We start from the raw sequence: 27,681 nt of genomic DNA, 5'->3' as shown, positions 1-27,681 counted from the left end.
AAAGTTTGAATTCACTTGCCTTTTTACATTCCATTTATTACATTTATACGCCGCTGTATTGCCATAGCATTATGCACTGCATTAGGAGGGCCAGGGTAGGGTTCATTATCTTCAGTATGGGCGTTCGATGGAACAGGTATACCATTCTTTTGAGCAATGTTGTGCAACACTGCACAAGCCACCACAATGCGGCAAACCTTTGTAGGGCTGTACAATACTGTGCCACCAGACCTATCCAAGCACCTCCAGCGTCCTTTTAGCAGACCAATAGTGCGTTCGACCACTGAACGCGTCCGAAAGTACTTTAAAGAAAGTACATGCTTGTAAAATAGCCTACAGATAGCTTTTTGTTTTTTCCAGGGCAATATTGATTCAATATAACATGTTTTGTTTCCTGAAAATTTGCATTGATTAATGTGAAATTTTGCTTTAAAAAAATATTAAAATAAGTGTGGGTTTGTTTATCATTGGAGATTATAATTATACCTAAAAGAAAAAACATTTTAAAGGGTATGCTTTAAACACATTTGCATCATTACTCAATTACAATTACATGCGCATTCCTGCCGACTTACCAAGAAGCCATCCATCACGCACAGCTCCTGTTTGCAGTCTGTTCCCTACACTGCTGTTGGACAAAATGTAGGAATCATGAGTTGACCCAGGCCGTCTCGCAACTACATTTGTCAGAGACATATGCGCATCACATATGATCTGCACGTTCAAAGAATGAAAATGTTTTCGGTTAACAAAAGCAAATTCATTCTCAGATGGTGCCTTTATTGCAACATGAGTGCAGTCAATAGCACCGATTACATTGGGAAAACCGGCGATTGCTGCAAATTGCATTTTGATGTTGGCCTGTTCAGCTTGCGTGTAAGGAAAACGGATGTATCGGGGTGCCATCCCCACTATGGCATCCCATACATATGGCATGACACGGCTCAGGGATGACTGCGACATACCTGATCGGTCTGCCAACTCTCGTTGGAAAGTACCAGTGGCCAAGTGGCCTAATGTGGTCAATACTTGTACAGGAACACACAGCGCGTGGTTTCTCCGCGAGGGTCTTTCCAATACTGGCCGTAATTCAGAACACAATTCCAAGAGGATGGCTCTTGGGAATCGAAATCGGCTCATGAGCCAATCATCATCATGAGCAAGGAAATCTTCACGGTCTCTGAAAACACGCTCCCTCCGTAGATCGTCATTAGCAAGGTCTTCTAACAGCGCTAGAGCATCCATTATGATGATATGTTATATACGCACATACCTTTTTATAGCCCATTCATTAAAAAAAAATAGTAAATTCAAAGTATTTGCACCTGGTTAAGAATGCTGATAATGATAATTCAGGTTGATGCAATTTGATTTATTGGGTGATGTAATAGGATAATTTAGAAGTTTTTCATTTTAAATAGTTATTGCTATTTGGGCCAGTTGGTGTCGCCAAAACACATACTCTTCTAAAAGAGTGCGTACGCACGGTCAAGAGCATCCTTACGGTGCGCACTTATTTACGCCAAGTTTATTTTTTATAAATCCCGATATGTGCGTGGAAAAATGCGCACGCATATTTCTATGCCCATTTTGTGCGTACGCAACGTTTATACATCAGGCCCCAGGAGAGGACCCGGCCCTTTCATGGGCCCTTGTTTCAACAACAAGCCAACCCAGCGGCTGGTTATTACTTGGACCAGGGGCTCATGACCTTGGTTAACTTGGTGTGCATTGAAAGCACAGGTGAGATACTAATGCACATGCACTGTTATTAAACCCTTAACCCTCTGGGGTCTGAGGTGTTTTTGGGGTCCTTGAGATGTTCTGACATGCCCTGACATTTGTGCTTTTTTTATTTGCTTATAAACATATCAATGGCAAAAAAAAATTACACTCTATATAGCACAAACAGGACTACCATAATATGTGAGCCACATGTATGTACATGTTTTCATTTTTGAGAGAATAATGTTTATGCATGGTTATTGAAAAAACTAAAAATTAAAGTTTCTGAAATAAGGCCACAAAACACATACTAAATATGTTTCAATAAGACTTTTGACTTATGGATGTCATTGCCTAGTGTTTTTTCTTCAAAATGATGTGAAAATCATCCTGCCTAATCATTTACATAACACAATACATTGATTTATATTTTGCAAAACACTTTCTGTCTGGAAAGGCAATATGCGGAGTGGGCGTCAACGATCATGCATATTTAGTGGTTCGCACCTGGAGACAATGGGGCCCGCATACTTAATGAGGCATTCATTCAGGTGTGTCATAAGAAAGAATGCAAGAGAAACAGTTGGAAGCATCTCATGTTTTTTTTTTTACACAAATTGTGCTTGCAAATTGGGCTATAATATGAAAAGTAAAACATGTCTAGTAATTGTGCAGTTAAATCTCATACTGTATTTTCAGTTTTGGAATATTTATCCTCTCCCCAAATTTGTCACTAATAAAACACAATAAAAAATGATTTTAAAGAAAAGGCTTATATTTACCTTTTATTAGTTTGTTTACATCTACCTTGTATTTTTTATTAATTAAAAATTTACAATTACAACAACAATTCAAGTGTAATCTTTCTTTGTAAAAACTAAAGTATACATTTTATCATACATATTTCAAAGTTAAGGATTCATTACTTGAATATAGCCTAGGCTACATTGGAATAAACAACATATTATTTGATTACTTTATTTTTGACAAAACATACTATATTTAACATATGAGCAAAAATTGGCAAACAAAAGCTTATTTGAGGTGGCAGATATTTTACAGTAAAAATGTATAATCTATCCAAAACTAGTCAACGAAATGTTGTCTTTCATATGTCTGTAACATAGTAACTTTCGTTTTTATTATAAGAAATATAAATGTTAATTTGCAGTTTAATACCTTGCTTATACAAATACATTAAATTTCAACATATTTCACTCGATTTTTACTCAGTAGCCTATAGCAATACAGTTTGCTAAAAGCGAAACATTCACAGACAGAAACGATTCAAATTTAAACCGTCTTTAGTTGTGGTAAACAGCGCGCATCTCTGCCGTTCATTCATTCATTCATGCACAGAAACGCGTCGCACTTGAGAATGAAAAAAAAAAACTTACTACATTATTCCATAGCCTCGGATCTGTTGCTCCTCGTACTTCTGAGGTAAATGTTCCATTATAGTATTATTCCTCACAGCGCTGCGAGACTGTGTAAAAAAGTACAATGATCTGATGTGTTTTCTCGAGCTGATATGGGGACGTTCACAGTTTGCAGGATTGCCTCAGTCATTTGTGTTTGAATAGCGCGCGCTCTCCGGGGCGGAGTCACATTACATTTGAATGAGCTCTAATTAGCTCGACTGGAATCGCTCTCTTTTAATACAGATTTCACAAGCTGAGAATATTTGTTCTTTATATATATTACTTCATTTAAAAGGAGAGAATTCAAGCTTCATGCCTGTGTGTCTGTATGCCTGATTGACTGAGTATTCACTGAGTTATGGTTCATTTTCGGACGCGTTTCAGAATGGACTACACTGACAGAGAGAAGGCAGAACTCGCATCACGTTTATTTTTCTTTATTTGGCGAAAAGCACAACACTTTGTTTTTATTGTGAGTATACACAAAAATAATACACACTAAACAGGATCGATTGATGTATAACACAAGCATATAAGATAAAAATTAATATATATATATATTTTTTTTTTTCACTCATACGGAAAAAAACGAGCCTATCGCGCCGGCGCGATAGCCGACCTCAGGGGGTTAAGGCTAACATCTTTCTTTCTTTTTCTTTTCTGATTCAGATATCAGCCAGGTGGGGAGCCACTGCCTTCAAACGCCCCACTGCCTGCCACCGCTTCACTTGTCGCCAACGAGACTTTCTTGAAGGACCAAACATTATTCCTAATTGACCTCATGCGGCTGCAAATAGAGGCAGAGGGTAAGGGCCCTCCCATGTCCCACCATGACCTGAACCAGCGCCTGAAACTGGCCAGGAAGTCCAAGAAGCTGCTGTGGGAGGATATTACTGGCAAGCTGAGCCATCATTTCAAGCAGACCTTTGTGCAAGACAAGGTGGCTAGCAAATGGAACACGTTGGTGGAGGCCTACAAAAAAGTAAAGGACAACAATTCGTCCACAGGGAGGGGCTCTAGTAAATTTCAGTTTTTTGCTGAGATGGATGACCTCTTGGGAAGTCACCATGATATTGTCTTACCTGTTGTGGGAACAACCACGGGCCTGGATGTGTGCAGGCCAGATGCACTACAGGTCAATGTATCTGCACCAGACATCTCACTTGCACAGTCCACTAGCGCTCCCTCACCTGTGCGTCTGACCAATTCCCCCTCTCCAGCTCCATCCAGCCCTCCATCACCTCCTCTGTCCTCCTGTGTTCCTCATCCCACTATTACCACCATGCTCCCTGACACCCCAAGGAGGCCACGCAAGCGCCAGAGGGAGGATGAGCTGTTGGCATATCTTAAGCCCCTTTCACACAGCGCAATGATCCCAGCATATACCAGAGAAACATGAGGACCTTTTTGGGAACAGGCAAGGGGGGAAGTCCATGGTTGTGTTCGCTGTGCAGGCCCCCCTCCTGAAGCAGTCAAAGGAGCTGCTCAAACCTGGCTCTTCTGATCCGGAAATGACGGGCAAATGTATTGTCATCCATATCTAGTATGATCTCCCACTCCGTTCCAGACTTGAGGATGATCTGCTGTCTGGACAGCAGCACAGCTGATACCACAACCCTACGTGAATGAGAAAAAGAAAAAGAGATAAAAAAAACTGCCGTTAATACATGTCTTTTAACTAATGTAACAGTGTGTCTACTACTTTTCGCTGTGTTCGCCCTTGCACAATCTTGCACAAGTTGTCAAAAACATGCATGAAACATTACCTTTAGGTTTTAGCTCATGACCAAACATACTGAAATATGAGCATACCTTCTGCGTACTCTTTCTGGAGTTCTTCCTCGTTGTTGTGGAGGTGAAGCACATACTTTTGGAGTGCCTGGTACTCGGCCAGTGCTACCATAGCAACAGCTTTCCGGGTGGCATCCATGTTTTTTCTCCTACTCTGACACGCAAAACATACCAGAACGCTTGAAGTGTGGAAGTGTCTATGGGGGCAAAAATCAGCAAGGAAGAGAAAAGCCATGGAACAACATCTCGGTTGAAGACTTCATGTTCTACCTGGCACTTGTTGTTTACATGGGTCTCGTGAAGGCCTCTGCCCTGACTGATTATTGGAGGAGGTCCCGAATCTACAGTGTTCCCCTTCCTGCTGAGATCATGTCCTGTAGTAAGTTTCTTACCATCACAAACGCTCTTCATCTTAGCGATCCTCAGGATGATGAAGAAAACGAAAATAAGAAGGGAACAGCAGCCTACGACCGCTTGGGGAAGATCAAGCCTCTCTATGACAACATTAGGGATGCCTGCAGGACGTTTTCATCCAAATCAGAATATCTCCATAGATTAAAGGATGGTGGAATCCAAGGCGAGGTCTGGACTCAAGCAGTACATGAAGAACAAACCCACTAAATGGGGCTACAAGCTTTTTGTCTTGGCAGACTCCCTGTGTGGCTACACCTGTGAGTTCTTTGTGTATGAGGGTAAGTCCATGCCATCTCAGAAGGGGCTGAGCTATGAGTCTGTCATGGCGCTTGTAGATGAAAAGATGTGGGGCACTGGTTACAAGCTATACGTCGACAACTTTTACACTAGTCCCATGCTTTTCAGAGACCTCCTCTATAAGAAGATTTGGGCATGTGGCACCATTCGTCCGAACAGGATCGGTTTCCCAAAGTCGATAACCAACAGACTACCACTGAATGCTCCACGAGGGTCCATGCGATGGCTCAGAGAGGATGAGCTGCTGTTTGTGGAATGGAAAGACACCCGGGAAGTGCTGATGTGCTCCACATTCCACAAAGCATATAAAGGTGACACAGTGCAAAGGAGGTTGAAGAACAAAGATGGGCAGTGGTCTCAAGTGCATGTGCCTATTCCCGGTGCTGTGCTGGACTACAACAGGTTAATGGGGGGAGTGGGCCTGTTGGATGCCCTCAATGGATACTACAAAGTGCTCCACAAGACAAGGAAGTGGTACCGAACCTTCTTTTTCCACTTTGTGGATATTGCTGTGGTCAATGCCTTCATTTTGCATCAGCATCTGGCCAGAGCTAGGAATGAAAAACCCCTGACCCAGAAAGCATTCAGGGAAACGCTTGTTCTGGAACTCGCAGGCTTAGAATCAAGGACAGCTGCTTCTCGGGCTTCAAATGATGCTTGCCACAACCTGACGTACATTACAGACGACAGCACTGCTGGATGGAGAAAGTGCAAGCTGTCTTCAGAAAACACCAGTCATGTGTGCAACGTGTGAGGTGCCACTGTGCTTTCTGCCTAAAAGGGACTGTTACAATTTTTTTAATGTACATGTTACATTGTTCAAAGCATTTGATTCTAATAGTTGTTCCAGAAATGTTTCCAAGTTTAGGTGGATTTGCAGTTCCGAAGAGAGAGATGAAGCAAAAGAAGCCATTGCTGGTGTGAGACATTAGCGGTCAGGGGTACACACACACTTACATGACCAAGTTTTCATATTCTATTTGGACTTTGTGTTTGTTGTGCTTGGTTTTGTTCTGCTTGTTTGCTCTCTGCTTAGAAGACATCCGCTGCAAATAAGAGGGGGAGAGAAAAAAAAGTGTCTGAGTCGGCGCAATTGGAGCAAATGTGGCATGCTGGCGTGAGGCAGTACTAGGTAAGTACTCACACATACACACATGCATACACAGTGTTGCAAATTTTATTTGTTCTGCTTCCACACTTTATCTCTCCTGTCTTTCAGTGGCTTTGGTTTCCAGGTGGTTAGAGAACAAACCTTGGTAGTGACTGTCTTGATCAACATGTCTTCCTACACTTTGTAAATACTGTAAGCGGTTGCTTTTTTTTGTAATCGGATATTCATTATAATTATCAGTTTATTGTAATTTATTTGAGTAAAAAACACTGTTGCAATTACAAATGTTTTATTTTTTTATTTTATTTTATTCATTAGTTGTAAAACAATCACTTTTGGAATGTATACATGTTTTTTTTTGTTTTTTTCACTGTTTTTGCTATTAGAATTGTTCAAAATAAAGAGTATTTTGTTAAAATGTTGTGCTAAAATCGTTTTTTTCTTGTGTGGTTTGATGGGCAGAATAGTTCTGAATTGATATACATGTATGTAGTATGTAGTGTTTACTCCTTATGTCATTTGGTAACCAGGTGTCCATTTGGAGTCTCCAAATGGCCTTTTGGAAAGGATGCTTAGGAACTACATTTTTGGGATTATCATCCTCAAATTTCAATCAAAACATGGTCAGACATTCAGTTTTATCTTTATGGTGTTTTCAGGCCTTTAACATAAGTCTGATCCATTGTTCCCTAAGTGAAGTTTATTCAAAAAAAGCGTGAGTCACTTTCATGTAAATTTTACATTGTTTTACTCAGTTCCTATACTACTTTGAGTTATTATGACTCTTGGGTAACAAAGTTTCAAGCAGGGCTCTCAAGTTTTGAAGACAGGCAAGAGTGACATTCCCCCAACCCGAGAGAGAGAGAGAGATTGATTGATTGATTGATTATGACTGGTGTTGTTTATTATAAGTGTTTGTTGCCTTTTTGGACTTGTTGCCTTCCACCTCCACTGTCTCTTCTTCTGTCTCCTCCTCTAATGGGCCTACCCTTTTCACCACCTTCTCTGGCCCAGCATCCTCTAACCTGGCCTTTTTAGGGGGATTTCCTCTCAGGGCGAATGAGAGGATGCTTAATTGCTTTTTACCTGACATCTTTGAAAGACAGATGCAATGATTAATGCATCCATGGCCAGGATATAACTATAAAATATGACATGACGTGACCTATAAAATCGACTATGCAATACACTTTAATTTATTTAGTGCTAATAAAATTATAAAGCCTATTTGGAGAGAGAGATGTTTATAATGTGACAGTATGTCAGTCATCGTGTGATAACGAAAATATGACTAGGCCTAGACTACTTGTTCTGAGCAGGAGTTGTCAGTGAACAGGCTGTAAAACTGTTGGCTAAGTTACAGACACTCATGAAAAACTGATGCTAATTATCTGGGAAACATTCTCTAACAGCAATCAAGTTGTCACTTTTTGTGTCAAACAAGTTGTGAATTTGTTGTAACATTAAAACAGGAGATCATGACTTACTCTGTTCTCAAAGTGATGCTCAGAGTGGTTTCCTCTATGGGTGAACAAAACTTTTAGAAGACGTTGTAGCAGACACGTGAACAATTCCAGGATATGCTTTTTTTTTTCATTGGTTGTTGTTAAATTTTACCCAAATACAATAGTGCTATGCTAGTGACACTTGAGCCCTGTTCAAGTGTCTATTTAAAAAAATATCAGAGTTATGAATGTGGACCATAGGGTTTAAGAGCTACAGACATTTGTATTTGGGTATGTCATTTTCAGAAAATTCTCAACAGTACCGTTTTTCAAGTTCAAGTCCACCGACGTTAATCTACTGACTGCTTTATTGTCGGATAAAATTGCGGATTCGGCGTTATGATTTGTCAGATCGCCTGTCAATCAAACCCCTGTGGGCAACAGGGCAGGGTGCAAAAAAAATCATGTTTGAATTTGGTATCTTCGATAGGTTCAATCGAAATGTGAGATTCAAAAAAAAGTGTGAGAGTGGGGCTCAAAAAAGAATTTTCCTCAGAAACATGAGCTACTCAGTAAAATCCCCAAGCTATCGGGTTATTTTACTAAAGCTGATGATCACGGAGTGGTGGAACAGTAAGTGGGCCATGATGGAGCAGCTAAAAACACGGCATCATTGACCCCACCAATTTTCAGTTAGTTTGATTATTAACTTGATGGATGTATTATATTGCTTTTTGATCAACACCCCGGGGCACAGTGAGCTCTTAATGCAGCCCTGGCTGTAATAGTAAAATCGTAAAAATAGTAAAAAAATGTTTTCGAGAGAGTTCCATGTGTAATACTAGCTATTTCATATGCAATCCCCAGAGTCCCCAGAGTGTGTATGTGAAGTTTTTGCTCAAAATACCCCACAGATAATTTTTATAGCATGTTAAAATGGTCCCTTTTTTAGGGTGAGCAAAAATGTGTCGTTTTGTGTCACTTTAAATGCAAATGAGCTGCTGTTGATGAATTTATGTAGTTGATGTGGAGTTGACTATCTTCAAGTCTTTGATTAGCATATTCTGTCATGTAGCATACATTTAGCATATTCATTCTTCTATAAAATCGCTCGTGTGGGAACTGTTGTAAGATGCCTACAGAGTGACATGCTGTTGCATTTGTGTTACTGTATTGCATGTGAGAAGACGGATGCGACAGCTTCAGCAGACTGACCACCCACTGAGCAGACTCTCACAAATGTGATCTACAACAACTCTTCCTCTTCTCATGGACTCACCCCCTTTGTTGCGTGTTCCCGGGGGTGGGGTTTATGTAAATTTTAGGGTTAGTGATGTCACTAACCCGGGAGGAAGCTTGTGTAGTCCCTATCAGCCGTTTGTTGTAGTCCTTGAAAAGTGATTTCTTTTAAAAGCAAACATCTTCCTTTGCTTTGAATTTTGTTGTAATTTTGCAGATGTTGTTTGTTCAAACAGCAACATTATATACTAAAGTTAGAAAAGTGAAATCATAATCAACCACCCCTTTAAAAACAATAAAAAACACTGCATAAAATTATTTGCAAATACATACTCTAATGTTACACATCCATTCAGTGCCTATCCACCCAGTAACCTATTTTCTTTGAATGTGCAAGACTTCTGATTCATCACTGCCATTATGAGTAAAACATAAGGCTATTCTATGTCTTGCTGTGTTGTATAGTAAAGCTGACTTGAGATTAAGGCTCAATCCCAATTCACCCCTTGCCCCTACCCCTCCGCTTTGCGCGTTCACGTTTAGGGGTAGGGTGTCCCGATTCTTGTTGCAATAGAGGGGTAGGGCGAAGGGGTAGGGCTACATAGCCCTCAAAACGGGAGATTTTTCAGAGGCACACTCCAAACGGAGGGCTACGAGAAAGTTCCCAGAATGCATAGCGAATCACCGGCGAGATGGCTTCACAAACGGCTAAAGGAAGTCACACATATCACATTATCTAGTTAGGCTAACTGCAACAAAATATGTTAATATGTTTGCTGTCCATCCTACATACCACAGATGGTATCCATCAGCATTCGCAGACGTTGAAGACGTCTCCGTTTTCTTGTCCGAGTTGCGGCAGACAAGTGCAGAAAGATGCATACAGCCCATACGACAGAGATTGCCACAGCGGAGGACGGCATATTGGTATCGTTGACAGTCGTTGTCATGGAGAAATCCTGTAAAAACTCGTCGCTTCCGTAACGTCAGAGCCTTCGTAGACGACTGATAACGTATCGGGTTGTTCCATTTCGTAGGGGAATATTTCAACCCCTTGGCCATTGTAACTGTTTTAAGGGCCAAGGGGTACACTCGAAAACAAGGGGTAGGGGCAGGGGGTGAATTGGGTGTGAGCCTAAAAGTAAGTACAATTCATTTCATGATGTTTCACGTGACAACTGATTTTACATGAGCTGAAATTTACCATATAAATGTTTCCATATAAATTTGTAGTTTACACTTTTAATCCATATATTACTCTATTAAGCAAAGAAAACATAAATATGTAGTTAATATGCTAACTTTGACAGCCTCAATTATATTGTAACAGTCAATATATTAATAATTAGAATTAACAATTCTAAATTTAACCTAGGTTACAGTTAAATGTTTAATCCTGGCTTGAACATAACTGTAGATGAATGCTTGCTTGGGCTCAGGGGCCGGTGCCCATTCAAGCAAAATATGCAGAGCAAACTAGCTAAATATGGTCTCAAAATCTGGGTAACTTGTGATGCCAAAAGCCGCTACAGCTGGAACATGCAGGTGTACAACGGAAAACCTGCAAAAGCACAACACAAGCAAACATGTAGTGCTTGAAATACTACGTGATCACATGTGACCATTTTTTCACCTCTTATGCTCTTGGCACAAGAGCACTTACAAAGAAAATTAAGAATGGTAGAAAGTTTGCAAAAAAATCAAGCCAGAGCTCCCAAGAGCATTGGTCACAAGAAGAAACAGGGCTCATTTTTCATCTCTGTATGCATGCACAAACACACACACCATCGACACGACTACTGCCAAATAAAGAACAAGAATGTGATTGTTATGAGCACCGCACACAAGTATACAGCATTCAGTGATCGTGAGGACAGAAAAACCAAGATGATTTTAGACTACACCACCATAATTGGAGTGGACAATCTATGCAAGGTATGTGATACTTTGTATTTGTTCATTGCTAATAATAATGAAATAATATTTTATAACTTCTATTCTAAGCTAAATGGATATCAATAGATGAAAAGAATATTTACTAAAATTGTGTGCATGTGTTTGTGTAATATTCCAGATTATCGCAACATATACATGTGGGCTGGTTCTTCCAGAACTGGTTCCTCCACGGCTGTTTCCTCCAGAGCTGATGCCTCCATCCCTCTATGATCAGTCACTCAGAAAAAGAAAAAAGAAAAGAAAAAGGTTCCAAATGTGCCATCCAATGGATGTTTATATGTAAATAGTTAAAATTATATTCATTGTTATTAACAATTGTATTCCTCTTTTTCTTCAATTTACTGTTTGATAATTATTGTGTTTGCTCTTATTTTAGCCTAATTGCTGTTCCTGATATATGTTGCACATGCAACAATGCATAAAATAATTACAGTTTGGATATTTATAGTTAAAACTATAAAACTATAGTTGTTATTTGCATTTTATTTCTATTTTTCAGTCTTACTGTTTGATAATGATTGTGTTTGCTGTTATGTTAGTTTTTGATGTTTGATCTTAGTTCATAATTGCTGTTCTCTTCTCTCTCTTTTATTACCATTTATTGAATTAAATGCCAATAAATTGTTGTATATAACATGTTTTGACTTATTGCTATCCATTCCTTATTATGTTAGATTTTTTAATTATCAATCACATACTGAGTAACAAAAATGCTTTCCATGTGTTCCCTTTTGTACAAAAAGTATTTTTTTAACAGGTTACACATTACACTGTGTCACTATGTCATTGTATTACTGTCATACCCAAATGGTCAAGAAAAGCCCATGTGAATTGAGCAGAGATATATATTACAGTACAAAATGTTCAGTATCAAATGTGTATTCACATTGCATTACACTGTGCATCAAGCACCAGTGTTATATTTAACACACCCTTGGAAATCACAGAGAAATGCTGACAAAAATTGGCCATGCAGTATGACGGCTAATTCTTTATTATAACCTATAAATGTCATGTGAAAATATAGATTTAAAAATTCATGCAGTAAAAAAAAAAGTCAACCTTTGTATGATACATTACACATAATCTCCTTCATTTACCTGGTCTAGAACTTATGATTACTCATATTTTTTGTTATTATTAATATTTATTGTTAAATTCAAAGGTCCATATAAAAATATTGGCAAAATACAGTTGCCAAAAATGGATTTTGTTAGACAATTAGACTGTTTATAAATCTTCAGTGTTGAACAAACACCTGAATATGGCCTAGAAACCCCAACCCGAAATGGCAAACTATGGACAATATTTCAGCTCATTCTGATTTATGTCAAGTTCAAAGAACCAAAAAGATTAGTAGGCGTACAGTAAAAATGTTACAAGTTTGGATTTATTACATGGACGGAGCAAGAACATAATGTTAGTGTCTAAAATTAATGTGACCAGTTCAGCTGCATGATACTGACCCTCTTTAACTTAAACTGAATGTACAAAGCAAACTATTTGCTGAAATAACTACAACATTAACAACATAAGCATCAATCTGTCAATCAGATGTGTGTGAAAGTTTTCTTTGTTACAGCATAACAATAGACTCGGTTTATTCCTGTGATGGCAAAGCTGAATTTTCAGCATCATTACTCTAGTCTTCAGTGTCACATGATCCATTTGTAACATTATACACTACCATTCAAAAGTTTGGAGACAGGAAGATTTTACTTCTAATTAATAAATTAGAAATTAATACTTCTATTTTAGCAAGGATGCATTAAATTGATCAAAAATGACAGTTAAGACATTTAGAGCGAGCGCGGGTTCACACAAATGTATTTGGAGGTTATTTTGCTATTGACCCTCAGCAAATATATTTTTGAACAGCTTTCTTAAGTTTAATATCACGATCATTGGTTGGTGCTTACTGCTTATTGTTTAGCACGCAATAAAGCGTAACGTTGGGAGAGTAGCATCAAGTTTGGAGAGTGTACTTGATGAATTATTCTAATATAAATAAGTTCATATCGTGAAAATGTCAAAAGACAGTCAAGCATGTATTTCATTTACCATATCCATGAGTAAAGCTGGTAGTGTTTCTGATTAAAAGAGATTCCGAAGATGGAACTGCTAATAACAATCAGGATAGCAGGAAACTCACTCACTGTTTAGTGACGTCATTGTATGTTCCGTATGGTCGGTGTCGGTCACAGTGCCTTTTAATTTCTGTTTTTGATCCGGCAATTATTTATTTACAAATTTAGCACCGGGTGTAACGGAAATTAAAACAGTCAGGAACAGTCTCAGTCAAAAAACAACTGTATATGATATTCACTAAGTCTGGGCAAATAGTATCAAAGATTTGTTTAACGTCATATGGAGATATGGTTGGCTTTAATTTTAGGGTGATTTCTCTACATGTCTTTAAAGAGACTAACTCAAAGTCAATTAGTCATATATTTTAAGTCCATAGTCATATTACTCAGTATCGAATTAAATGTTCCTAAGTAGCATAAAATTGATTAGCTACAGTATGCCTATACACTATACCATTTTGCTTTTTAGACACATCTCACACTTTTTTTCCTTTTCATTAGAGGTTCTAAATATTTTCAACACACCATTGGACAACATTAATTTATGTATTTCACAAATAATTAAACTCTGAAATATTCTGACAGCTCTTTAATTATTTGTTTATTGTATGTTAATTTCTATCCACTTTTGTGATTTTAGACAGCAGCATCTGAACGGGACTTTTATTTTGGCTAGGTGACGTCATAAGTATGCGCCGTGCTCCTGTATCTGTTGGTATGGCTGAAGAAAGGTTTGTGTTCTTAAACATTTAGTGTTTAAAATCAATGCAACCCGGTCAGGCAATCTTAGATTTATTTTTTTATTTTTATTTTTTTGTAAAATGGCTTAATAGTTGTTGAATGTAACGGTGTATGAACGTTATTATTTATGAGTAAAGTGAATCTACAAATCAGTAACAGAAAATGTGCGGCTCATTTAGCTCTCTATGCCACTTATGAGGCTGAATCCAGCTTCTTATTCGCAGCTTCTTATTGACGCTATCCGTTCCACCTTAAATGACGCGAACTTCCGCGTTTGCTGGCTTCTTATAGGGCTTGGGCGTCGTGACGTCATACTTGGCGTGGCGGCCATGTTGATGGCCTCGCGAATGTAAACATACAGCAAGTCGAACGAGGAGAAGCAGAGTTGGGAGAAAGAAAAAACATGTTAAAATCCCGAAAAGGATGTGGAATTTACGGGGATACGTTAAATAGAGAAGCCAGGGACCAGTAACGTTATGTGGACAAAATCGGCAAAAAAGTGTAGTTAGTAGCTGTCAACCCTCCCGTTTTTTTCGGGTTTCTCACGCATTTGAGCTCTTTTTCCGCTGTCTTCCCGTTTTAGTATTTTCCTATAAAATTTCAACATTCATCTTTCTGTTGCTATTCCTCTGCTGACAGCACAAATTCGTGCTACAAAACTGCAGCATTAACTAAGCGATTTGTTAAGCTAGATCTAACGTGACTTTGCTTACAGATTGGCGTGAAATCGTGCTCTCACAACAACCACGCTGTTATCTTAAAAAGGCCAATATCACGCTAAGGTTGCCTTCAAGTAAGCAAAACGATGCTTTGAAAACATCTGTTTCGCTGGAAGGGCAAGGGGGTAGCAACAGTACAGAGACTGACAGGTCCGATGGAAGGGCTAACATTAATGTTAAGAGAGTAAGGTATTCAAATACGGGATATTTTACAGGGAAATTTGTCCACATACTGGTTCCTGGTTTCCCTAACGTATCCCGGTAAATTCCACAACCTTTTCGGGATTTTAACATCTTTTTTCTTTCTCCCAACTCTGCTTCTCCTCGTTCACTTGCTGTATGTTTACATTCGCGAGGCCATCAACATGGCCGCCACGCCATGTATGACGTCACGACGCCCAAGCCCTATTGACGCTCAACTTAGGGACCTGCGGTTTTTCTCTTTTTCGCGTTTTTTAAGGGTATTGTGTTACTGTGTCTATTTTCAGACTAAAATAATAATAAACTATGTTTAAATGCAAATAATACTGATATATCAGCGAAAATGGACTGTAAAAATATAAAGGCATATAAATATAACTAGGCTACAGTATTCTTTAATAACTGTAGCCTACATGTCATCAGCTCAATTTAGGGACCATGTGGTTTTTCTCTCATTTACACTTTTTAGGGACCCTGTTTATATTGTAGGCCTATCTATTTTCAGAAAAGAATAATAAACTATTTTCAGAAAAGAATAATAAACTATTTTGAAAGGTAAATACAAATAATAATAACATAAAATGACTGTAAAAAATATAATTAGGCCTACACCATTCTTGCCGTATTATTACAAATAAAATAATTTGAATGTATTTAAAAAATATTAAATACTTTTTTTAAATTTATTTTTCATTATTATTACAAATTAAAAATTCACAAGGTAACCAGAGATTATGCTCCAGCTTGGATCCAGCCTCTTATGAAGACTTCAGACACATTTGAATAAATTAAACCTACCCTGCAAGGACTCCAGAACATCAAACTTGGATGATTATTCAAAAATGATCATTTTATCATTGCTTTAAACTACACACTAATTTTGCTTAAATGTTCTATGATATTTCTAATTTGTGCTATCTTAAAACTGTGCTTTCTGATATCTCATAAAATCCTATTGTGGTTTTGTAATGGAAACCTGCATTTTCTGTAAAGCTGCTTTGAAATGATGTATTGTGAAAAGCATTATACAAATGAATGTATGAATTAAATTGAATTGACTTGAAAGAGCCATTGCATGGTTACTGTACATTTTAAAGTTATGGACCCAATCTGACAACACAGAGTTATCACATTGTTGGCCCATTTGGGGGCGTTTCACTGATGCTTTATACCATGCATCTGTGCTTGAATTGCACAATTTCAGATATTTTTACTGTAGAATTTTGAAATTATGGACCCATGAAGTTGACAAACATAGTACAGTTAGAAGAGCCATTGCATTGTTGGCTCAATTAGGGGCTCTATACCTCAGCTGCCTTTGAGGCTGCGTTAAAAGTTGCACTGGGGCCTTATACCCAGTGTGCTTGACTGTAGACATGCACAATTTCAAGTTACACACCCATGAATTTCAATTATAAATTTCCTGTCGCTATAACAATAATAAAATACTATAATAAAACTATAACAATTGGATTTGAAGAACTGAAAATACATTTTGTCCAACATTAAACAAAGTAATTCATTTATCTTCATCATTTACTAAACTTTTTTTGGTTATCTTATCCTATATGAAAACTTTACGAAATTGTTTACGAAAACTTTACGATGTTATCAATATGAAACCGTAAATGTCAAAAATATTTATATAAATTTATATATTTATATATAATATTTATATATACAAAGATTTATATAAATATACATAGATATATGGCCAGTCATATTGCGTAGAAGTAGCGCCACAAAATGGGCTGAAGGCACAATACGGCTCATTGTGCATTGTGTAATGTTCAAAGCTTCATTAAAATGAGCTTACGTCCACTTTAACGCACCCTCTGAGGTGTCTGAGAAACAGCACCGCAAAATGGGCTGAATGTACATTAGGCGTTTCTTTTTGCATTGTGTAATGTCAAGTTCAAAGCTTCATAAAAAAATTATTCCACAGTAATAATTGCTCAAAATGAGTAATTCGTTAGAGAAGTAGCTCTACCATAATGGGCTTATGTCCAATTTAACGCACCCTCTAAGGCTGACGAGAAACAGCAACACAAAATGGACAGAAATTCAACAGTTGGCTCATTGTGCATTGTGTAATGTCAAGTTCAAAGCTTCATAAAAAAATAATTTCACAGTAAAAACTGCTTAAAATTTGGATTTTGTTAGAGTAGTAGCCTTACTATAATGGGATAATGTCCACTTTAATGCACTCTCTGAGGCTGCCAAGAAACAGCGCCACGAATTGTGCAGAAAATTTTCTTTGTGCATTGTGTATTGTTTTTACAGTCCATTTTCACTGATATATCAGTATTATTTGCATTTTAAAAAAATGATTATTCTTTTATTCTGAAAATAGACACAAAAGTAACACAATCCCTTTAAAAACGCGAAAAAGAGAAAAAACGCACGTGTAACGACAATTGTAGTTAAAGTAGTGTAATATATTAAATGTATTTATTAAAATTCCAAATATAAATAATAAATATTACCGTAAGTGCCTGTGTTATATGTATTATTTTATTACATTTTAGTGCTAGTAAGTTTTTGGTCTAATCAGGTTTAAGTCCATTAACTCTCTCTCTGACTGACTCTCTTACCAGTGAACTGAACTACTGAACTAGAGCTGATTGAGACACAGAGATTTAGTGTGGATTTATTTTTCTTTCTGTTAATTATTCTCATCTTAAACAGGACAAAGACACAGAAAAACTCCTGGTGAAGCGACTGAGATCCACATGATACTATTATAAAGATGGCGTTTATTAAAGAGGAGAGTGAAGACATTAGGATTGAAGAAGTATTCGGTGTGAAACAAGAAGAAAATGAGGAACAAACAGGTTGGTTTTCTTTTGAACATTTTTGAATAAAGTAAATGTTAGTTATAAACTTTTCAGTTGTTCTCTATAAGGGATTTTTTTCTTCTCATCTTTATCAAACCAGTCTTGGAGCACTCGTTACTCATTGAATCAAGCTATAATTTAGAAAAAAAACCATTAGCATATAAACAAAATAATAAAAAAATAAAATCCAGCTGACATAGCTTGGTAGAGTTACTTTAACTTTACAACAAACATAATAACAAACTTCAACATAGTAGATGTTTTAAATCAAACTGTCTGAACATTTCAAAGCAACACAAACAGTTCCGATCAAAAACACAAATTGTGCACTAAATAAACATCTGTTGTGACTTTCACATCTTCCATTGAGCCCAGATGTAAATGTAGCATCTTAAAGGGGACCTCTTTTACAAGATGCAATATAAGTCTCAGGTGTTCCCAGAATGTGTCTGTGAAGTTTCAGCTCTAAAAACCCCATAGATCATTTATTATACCATGCTATAATTGCCTATTTTTGAGTGGAAGGAAAAACATGAGGTTTCGCTCATTTATCTTCAAATGCAAATGAGCTGCTGCTCCCTACCCCACTTTTCCAGAAGAGGGCTGTGCCTTTACAGCTTGTGCCTCAGATACTCTGACAAAAACTACAAAACATCTGTTTGGTTTTAATTATCATCTCTACCACGTTCACGTTGCATTGCAGCTCTTCATCATTATGAAAGTTTGTTATATGCATGCGTTTTAAAACCATATCAGTCTAAACTTCGGATATATGGTTTTCTGAGCGTGTGTGCGAAGCACGCGCACAGAAAGCTGGATGTCAGATGGCGGATCCCGTGATTATTAAACTAAGTTCTCTTCTATAGCGCTTAAACTGTCAAAAACACATAAACGGCTTGTTCTGAGACACTGCTTGATTTAAGGGGATTTAAAAGAGAGTGGGTGGGTAATATTAACCATTATGGTGGTTGTGTACACACTGCCAACACACATTTATGTTCAAACACCATGTAAAAGGGGATTTTGCATAATAGGTCCTTTTTAAGTTGATCTAAGATGAGTGTTTCTTCTCCTGAACTCCATGTGGCAGCAACACGTGGGATATTCAGGGGTGTGATTCTTCCGGATAAATCCGGCTTTTCCGACCTGAAAATGATGCTCTTGTAAATCATGCAAATCCGCTCTTTTTTTTCTTTGGGGTTGCGCGCAAAGCACGGTTCGGGTATATGACCGCTCACCGCTGTCAACGTTTTTTGTGCCTCCGATTCATGTCTTCATGTCACTCCGCAAGTAGTCCATTCATTTGTTACTATGAAACTTCATTCAAAGTAAAGCTCCACCAAAGAGCCTGCACTCGTTGCGGAAGGTTATCTAAAGTCTGCTAAGAATTTTGGACGTGTGGGGCAAACTATTTATTTTCTTAGCTGAAGCCAAACAAAATAAATGTTAAGAGAGACATAGTGGAGTTCCTATTTTCGTTTTGCCAAGTATAATAAATTCTGTAGTCTACCCCTTACATGACCTGTCAAGTGACATTATTCTAAAACGCATACACATAAAACTCCCCCGACATGGTTAGAAAATACTGCCTTTAGAGCCAGCTGCACATCGAGAAAATGCCATAGCAAGATCAGAATATAGCCTATGGAAGCCCTGAACCGCAACAAAAAAATAAAGAAAAAATAATAAAATCTAGCATTTCGAGATTAAAGCCGAAACATTTCGAGAATAAAGTCGAAAGAGTACGAGAATACAGTCTTCCGTAGAAGTTGTGTGTGTGCTTGCCGTTGTTTCATTCATTCATAACGGTGCGCGTCCACTGGCGCAGATCGAGTGTTTCCAATTCATTGCGCGCTCGTGTGTAAAGAAATGCGCTTGTTAAGTTGAATTGCCTCAGACATGGATCTACACAAAATAATAGCTTTTTACTTTTATCTGGGCTTTCAACAAAAGGAAATTCTACAGGTGCCAATCTACCAACATGGCATTAGGCTACCATTATAGGACGTTATATAATATAATATAATATAATATAATATAATATAATATAATATAATATAATATATAGGACGTTTGCACTGTATTTCATTAAATGTATATAAATTATGTCACTGTGTTGGTGTGGGGTGGGTCTTGGTAGGTGCGCCATATATTTTCCTGCTTTTTTGTCCTTTGCTAATCACACCTATGGATATTCTTAACATTAAACCAAACAGCGTAAATGTGAATGTCAGCGCCTGCGGCTGTCTCTATTTTCTTTTCTGAAAGCTTAAATTCAGCTTTATTTCTGTAGGATAATTAAAAGATTAAACACTAACCCTAAAAGTCTTAAGCTAGTCCCAGACTAATATGCATGTTTGAACTGTTTTAACTGAAAGCAACTTGCACTGACTCGTTGTAAAATATGTCAGTGCCATTGTTTTGCCTCAAGATGCACACCAGTAAAAAAATTAAATGGCACATTTATAAAAGCTACTTAAATGTTCTAATTGAACTAACCGAAAGTCACAGCATTTCAACACAACTTCTGCTCACATGTTTGAAGGCTGCTATTGGATCATTGAGGTTAAACGTCATATTATGCAACTACGCATTACTTTACGGAGAGCTTGTGACCCACTAGCCGCGATCTGCCGTGCCCTAAGAACAAATGGTGCAAAAAAATACAGTTAGTGTGGTAGTTACAAAATTACTATGCACATGCACAAAATGCACATTTTAGAGTGGCCTTTTATTGTGGCCAGCCTAAGGCACACCTGTGTAATAATTATGCTGTCTAACCAGCATCTTGATATGCCACACCTGTGAGGTGGATGGATCATCTCGGCAAAGGAGAAGTGCTCACTAACACATATTTAGACAGATTTGTGAACAATATTTGAGAGAAATAGGCCTTTTCTGTACATAGAAAAAGTCTTAGATCTTTGAGTTCAGCTCATGAAAAATGGGGGCAAAAACAAAAGTGTTACGTTTATGATTTTGTTCAGTGTAAATAGCTATCGTTAGTTACATTACACTGTTTAATGTCAGGCAGGCAGGCAGGCAAACAATCCATCCACCCACTTTTGTGGACTGTCATATGTTGAAAGGAAATATCAAATTGAGGATCATTGCCATAACAGTAAAAACTAATGAAAATGTCCCTCAAGGAAAGTGTATATAAGGAGAGGACCCAGCAGAGGACCCAGTACTGAGCAGAGCCGGACAGTAATGGAGTACATTTACTTGAGTACAGTACTTAAGTACAATTTTGAGGGATCTGTACTTTACTCGAGTATTATTTTTGGGGAGTACTCATGACTTTACTCAAGTACATTTAAGAGGCAAATATTGTACTCTTTACTCCACCACATTTCTATCCATAACTGTGAGTACCCGATACTACTTCTAAAAAAAAAAAAGGAAAAAAGAAACATCTCGGAAACCCTCAATTTGTTGTTTCCCTCTCAAATGTGATTGGCGGAAAGCTGAAGGTGATTGCTGATAGGCTGTCCCAATCAGTGGCGCCTGCACAATCCAAAGTCAACTCCATGGTCAGATTTAAGTAAGTATGGAAGCTTGTTTCCACCACAAAATAAAAAAATTTAAATGATAATTGCGACTTTTTATCTCACAATTGCGAGTTTACATCTCGCAATTCTGAGAAGAATAAGTCATAAAAAGTCAGAATTGCGTGAAATAAAGTCGCAATCGTGTGTTATAAAGTCAGAATTGCGAGATATAAAGTCACAATTGCGTGTTATAAAGTCAGAATTCTGACTTTTTTTCTCGCAATTGCGACTTTATATCACGCAATTCTGACTTTATAACACGCAGTTGCGAGTTTATATCTCGCAATTCTGACATATTTTCTCAGAATTGTGAGATATAAAGTCCAATTCTAAGGGGGGAAAAAAGACAGACTTTTTTTTTTTTTTTTTTACCTCAGAATAGTTTAAACACGCAATTGCGACTTTATATCATGCAATTCTGACTTTATATCTCGCAATTGCGTATTATAAAGTCAGAATTCTGACTTTATAAGACGCAATTGCGACTTTATATCTCGCAATTCTGACTTTATAACACGAAATCGCAACTTTATTTCACGCAATTCTGACTTTATAACACGCAATTGCGACTTTATTTCACGCAATTCTGACTTTATATCTCGCAGCAGGAGTATTTTTTTTCCCAGGATGGTAGGGGAAGACTCATGAATATTCATTAGGGAAGTCATCCCTGATTGGTCTTAACCCCAGTGAAGACCAATCAGGGATGACTTCCCTAATGAATATTCATGAGTCTTCCCCTACCATCCTGGGGAAAAAAATATCGCATCCCGAACCCGTGGCCCCACCTCGCCAGACTATTTCAATTTTCTGAACAAGTTAATGATAGTTTTCGCTTCAAGTGTTTGCTGTGTTTACCAATGTAAGCACTGTGGCAGTAGTAGGCCTAATGCAATATTTAGAAAATGTACTCTTGTACTCTTGATACTCAAGTACTTTTAAAAACAAGTACTTTAGTACTTTTACTTAAGTAGACATCTGACTGTAGTACTTTTACTTGTACTTGAGTAAAATTTAGCAAGGGGTATCTGTACTTTTACTCAAGTAATGAAGCTGTGTACTCTGTCCGCCTCTGGTACTGAGCCTTGTGGCACTCCACACTTGTTTGATCCAGACATCTTCATTCAGACAAATGTGGTAGCAGTCAGACAGATAAGACCTAAACCATGCTAATGCTTGTCCACTAATGCCAACATAATTCTCAAGCTAAGCAAGAGAATGTTGTGGTCTATCCTGACTGAAGAACAGTGTCTCAACATAGTTGAGAGGACATTATTTTTCGAAAAATGTAGATATGAATGGCAGATTTGGGATTGGCCCATAATAAACCAATTCTCTTGGGTCAAGTGGTAAGGGGTTTCATTACTGCCAGCTCTCTTAGACTGTCTTGCTTTTTTGGATGTGTCCTGAAGAATACATTTTTTTATTGAGAAGAGATTCTAAGATAAGGTAACTCCAATTTCAGTAGCTTATTAGGTATAGGATCTAGCACATATGTTGTTGGCTTTGATGTGTTAATGCAGTATTTTGATGTTTGTTCTTTTGTGCTATTAAACTGGTGTTAATTTGCATGTTGTTGTTTTTTTGCTTTAGACCTCATGACACTGAAAGAAGAAAGTCAAGAATTTAATGAAAATTATGAGAAAGATCAGTGTGATGAACATCATGATGTCATGACTGGAGAAAAATCCACAGAGACAGAAAAGACTCCATCACAAAAAAGAAAAGGTCCGAAAAACGTATCTAAGAATTATTGCATCTGCCATCAGTGTGGAAAGAGTTTAACTAAAAAAGGAAGCCTTAAAAAACACATGAGAATTCACACTGGAGAGAAGCCTTTCACATGCCAACAGTGTGGACAGAGTTTCACTCAAAAAGGAAACCTTAAAAAACACATGAGAATTCACACTGGAGTAAAGGCTTACACCTGCAAACAGTGTGGACAGAGTTTTGCACGCAAAGAAAACCTTAAAGGCCACATGAGCATTCACACTGGAGAGAAGCCATACACCTGCAAACAGTGTGGACAGAGTTTCACTCAAAAAGGAAACCTTAAAAAACACATGAGAATTCACACTGGAGAGAAGCCTTTCATATGCTCTCAGTGTGGAAAGAGTTTTATAAATAAAAAAGGCCTTGATTTACACATGAAAGCTCACACTGGAGAGAAGCCTCACACCTGCAAACTGTGTGGGAAGAGCTACTCACAAAAAGAATATCTTAAGAATCACATGAGAATTCACACTGGAGAGAAGCCTTTCATATGCTCTCAGTGTGGAAAGAGTTTTATAAACAAATCAATCCTTGAGGTTCACATAAGAACTCATACTGGAGAGAAGCCTTTCACCTGTCCTCACTGTGGAAAAAGTTTATTTTGCAAAGGAAACCTTAAGATTCACATGAGACTTCACACTGGAGAGAAGCCTTATACATGTCTTCAGTGTGAGAAGAGTTTCAGATATCAAAGAGACCTGAACCGTCATTTGCAAACTCATTCCTGAAATCAACTGTACTGTGTTCTGTATGTGGTAAGAGGTTTACTAAATACAGCAGTTTCAGAAATCACTTGCATATTCACTCTGGATGATGACATTTAATTTTGTAAAAAATTTAATAAAAATATGTGCTTTTAACATTAACAGTAACATTAATCATCTATAAACCTATACAGGAGAATACATCAATATTTTTCTAAATATTCAAACTGTTCATTCATCGCATCTTCAAAATAAAAATGTAAACCCTCATGAGTTTGCGTGTTTTGATGTCCACGTGTTACTGTTCAAGAAATTACAGTGGCTGTAACATTTCGTAAAGAAGTGGCCAAATATTAAAGGGATGATCTTCCATGGGTCTGCCATTAACGAAGTGGAAAGAGCAAATGTACAGAAATTTTGGCGGTTTCTCACAAATGTGTCGCTCAAATACACAAATGAGAAATACATAAACTACTGCTGCATTAAGAACATTAATAACGTAATTTAACATATACCATTTCACCTTTACTGCATTGTGTCATACATTAAGAATGTGTGTGAGCAAAGAACTCAAAATGGCAATTGAACGGTTAATGCAACAGATGCACTGTTAACTATTTGACTAAAACATAAAAATAACAAGCAACTCGCATTGCCAGCGTGTTCACACATTACAATAATGCTTTTAAGCAAAGCCGGCGAGCTTCTTGCAGCGTGCAGATCATAAGGTGCCCCACATCCATATTCAGTTCTGGAGTGTGGATTATGGTCAAAACAAATATATTGCAGGTATTTTTAGTGTTCACAATACTAGGATTAGCAGAAGTGGCTTACCAGAAATCTAGCACATTATTCACTTAAGAGCGGGCGCCGCCATTTTTGAAACATAATAAGGTGGGTAGTTTGAACAACAACAAGTAATACTCATGATCAGGCTAAAATGGGTGTATTTTTAATCCAATTAATTAATTCACCACTAATTTAGATATTTTTATTAGATTAGATAAATTAGATATTTCTCAGAAATGTAATATGTTTACCTGATGGAAGCAATGAGCTCATGGGTGGGAGAACCGGATGATATCAGATGGATGACTGATCATTAGCTACGCAAAGTTCCAGCAGTCTCATTGGTTATAATTAATTACGTGCTGAAGAACTGATAATGGTCATCTTATTTGTGTAGGTTTAAAATGATATAACTGAGCATTACCTTTTCCATTAATTTTCCCCCTCATTTTATAAACATTTAATGAAGTAATACATAAATAAAGAATACAAACAATAATAATAATTCACTATCAGTAATTAAAAAAATATACAATTCATTAAAATAAGTTCCTTAAAATACATTATTATAATAAATACAATTCATTAAAAACAAAATTCATTAAAAAACATACATAATGAAAATCATTTAAATCAGGAAAGTGTTTTTTTTTTCAACAATGTGAATGTCTCAGCAGTGCATTATTTGTTTGTATTCGGTGTATTTCACTGTGGATTATTTGGTAAATTTCGAGGCAGGCTTTGCAAACAGACTTTTATGATATGGATCTGCCAGCAAAGCCACAAACATGTAAGTAACCATCCCAGCGGGCACCTTGATGTCAAAATGACGTCACGAAATAGGTCAAAAATGAAAGTCATATTGACGTCAAAGTTTCAATGTCAATTTGATGTCAAGATTTTGACCTAGAGCTGCTGATGTCATTTGCCAAACAAAAAGGTGAAATGCATGGCCGTACACTTATTACCAGCTTCACTTAAAACTAACCAGATTTACTTTATTTAATTTCCGGTTTAAAGAAATCATATTTTGCATTTTAAAGTCACCATGATGGCGGTTAGCGTTTGCTTTAGTTGGGCTCTTGACCCTTGACTCTTTAATATAAAATTTCTCTGGCTGCTATAATTCTGTGTTTATAAAGCACATGTGTTATAGCAAAAAAAGCCATGAGAAAATGAGATCAGGTAATGTTGGCTGTTTATTGATGATGGTGATGATATCATCATGTAATTGCCTGAATCCCTGATCTTATTCAGTGTCTAATGCTTTGATTATATAGGACTTGTGATTTTAATCTTGTTTTCTAATAGAAGCCGTTTAATTTTACAGCATGAGAGCAGTGTTGTTTATCAAATTATATAAAGGATTTAAAAAACATTTAGTGCATTAAACTTTTTCCTCTACATTATTACTTAGCCATCAAGAATCAGTGTATGACTCTCAACAATGGTGACAATCAATGAAATGCTTCAGCTGCAGTGCATGCTGGGTACCACCAATCAAAACTCACCCATATCTCCCAGCATGCATTGCGGCTTTAATAAATTATGCAGCTGGAGTTGATCTGATTATCTGGATTTTTTGTTTGATTGTCACCATTGTTGAGATTCATATGCTGTTTCTTGATGTCTGTGTGTGTCTAAGTACTGCCATAGATCAAAGGTTTTTGTGCACTAAATAGTTTTTAGAAACCACGTATATTATTTGATAAAACTTCTAGACATGCTGTAGATTCAAATGACTTCTACTATGAATAAAACAATATTAAAACCACAAGTCCTATATAATCAAAGCATTAGACTCTGAATAAGATCAGGGATTCAGGCAATTACATGATGATATCTTCATCATCAATAAACAGCCAACATTACCTGATCTCATTTTCTCATGGCTTTTTTAGCTACAACAATTGTGCTTTATAAACACAGAATTATAGCAGCCAAAGAAAATTTTATATTAAAGAGTCAGGGGTCAAGAGGACAACTAAAGCAAACGCTAACCACCATCATGGTGACTTTAAAATACAAAATATGATTTCATTAAACCGCAAATTAAATAAAGTAAATCTGGTTAGTTTTAAGTGAAGCTGGTAATAAGTGTACGGCCATGCATTTCACCTTTTTGTTTGGCAAAATGACATCAGCAGAGGTCAAAATCTCGACATCAAATTGACATCGACACTTTGACGTCAATATGACTTTCATTTTTGACCTATTTCGAGACGTCATTTTGACATCAATGTTGATGTCATATTGATGTTAAATTGACGTCAAGGTGCCCGCTGGGATGTTTATTCTAATGCCTGACCTGTTCAGATAGATTATCTTTCTCTCAAAATCGTTCAATACTGTTTTCTGTTCAATCACTTAATTCACGTGATCAACAGAGTGTCTTTCATCTGTTCAATGCTCATCACTGCAATCAACATGATTCGTTATTCTCAATAGCTGTAATAGTAAAATCGTAGTAAAAAATTTCGAGAGAGTTCCACATGTAATAGTAGCTATTTCATAAGCAAAGATGTCAGCCAATCACAGCAGTGGGCGTTTACACTGAAGTCTCACAGCAGACACACCCCTTTAAACAGAGCATTCAAATCAAAGGACTAAAATCAGGCTAGGAAAATGCCTTTTATTTCTAAATTATTTTTTGATGTAAATATGGTCAGTTTCTGGCTAGATCACCACATATACGTTTGGATCCAGAAGGACCCTTCTAATGCTTCAGAATAGAGAATGGGAGACCCTTCCTCCATTCGAAACACAGAGGTCCAGGCAGGCGTAACATTGTTAAAAACAACAACAGCACAATAAATTTCAGCAAAGATGTGTCTATTAACTTTCTTACTTTTCTTTTTTTTTTTAAGTTGTATGGGAGAT

At 37.2% G+C, this 27,681-nt stretch overlaps 1 protein-coding gene across 1 annotated transcript; it reads left to right on the top strand.

The window, feature by feature from the left end:
• The first annotated feature begins 14,160 nt into the window (after positions 1–14,160).
• Positions 14,161–24,281, top strand: LOC311081835 (uncharacterized protein). Its single transcript, XM_084112540.1, has 3 exons — positions 14,161–14,217; positions 17,836–17,981; positions 23,129–24,281. Exons 2-3 carry the CDS (start codon positions 17,897–17,899, stop codon positions 24,034–24,036), a joined length of 993 nt encoding a protein of 330 aa, XP_083968666.1. The 5' UTR covers positions 14,161–14,217; positions 17,836–17,896; the 3' UTR covers positions 24,037–24,281.
• The last annotated feature ends 3,400 nt before the right edge of the window (positions 24,282–27,681 follow it).

This window comes from Abramis brama, assembly GCF_963993115.1.
Source record: "Abramis brama genome assembly, chromosome: 4".
NCBI lineage: Eukaryota > Metazoa > Chordata > Actinopteri > Cypriniformes > Leuciscidae > Abramis > Abramis brama.
This window is presented reverse-complemented; position numbering and strand designations above follow the sequence as displayed.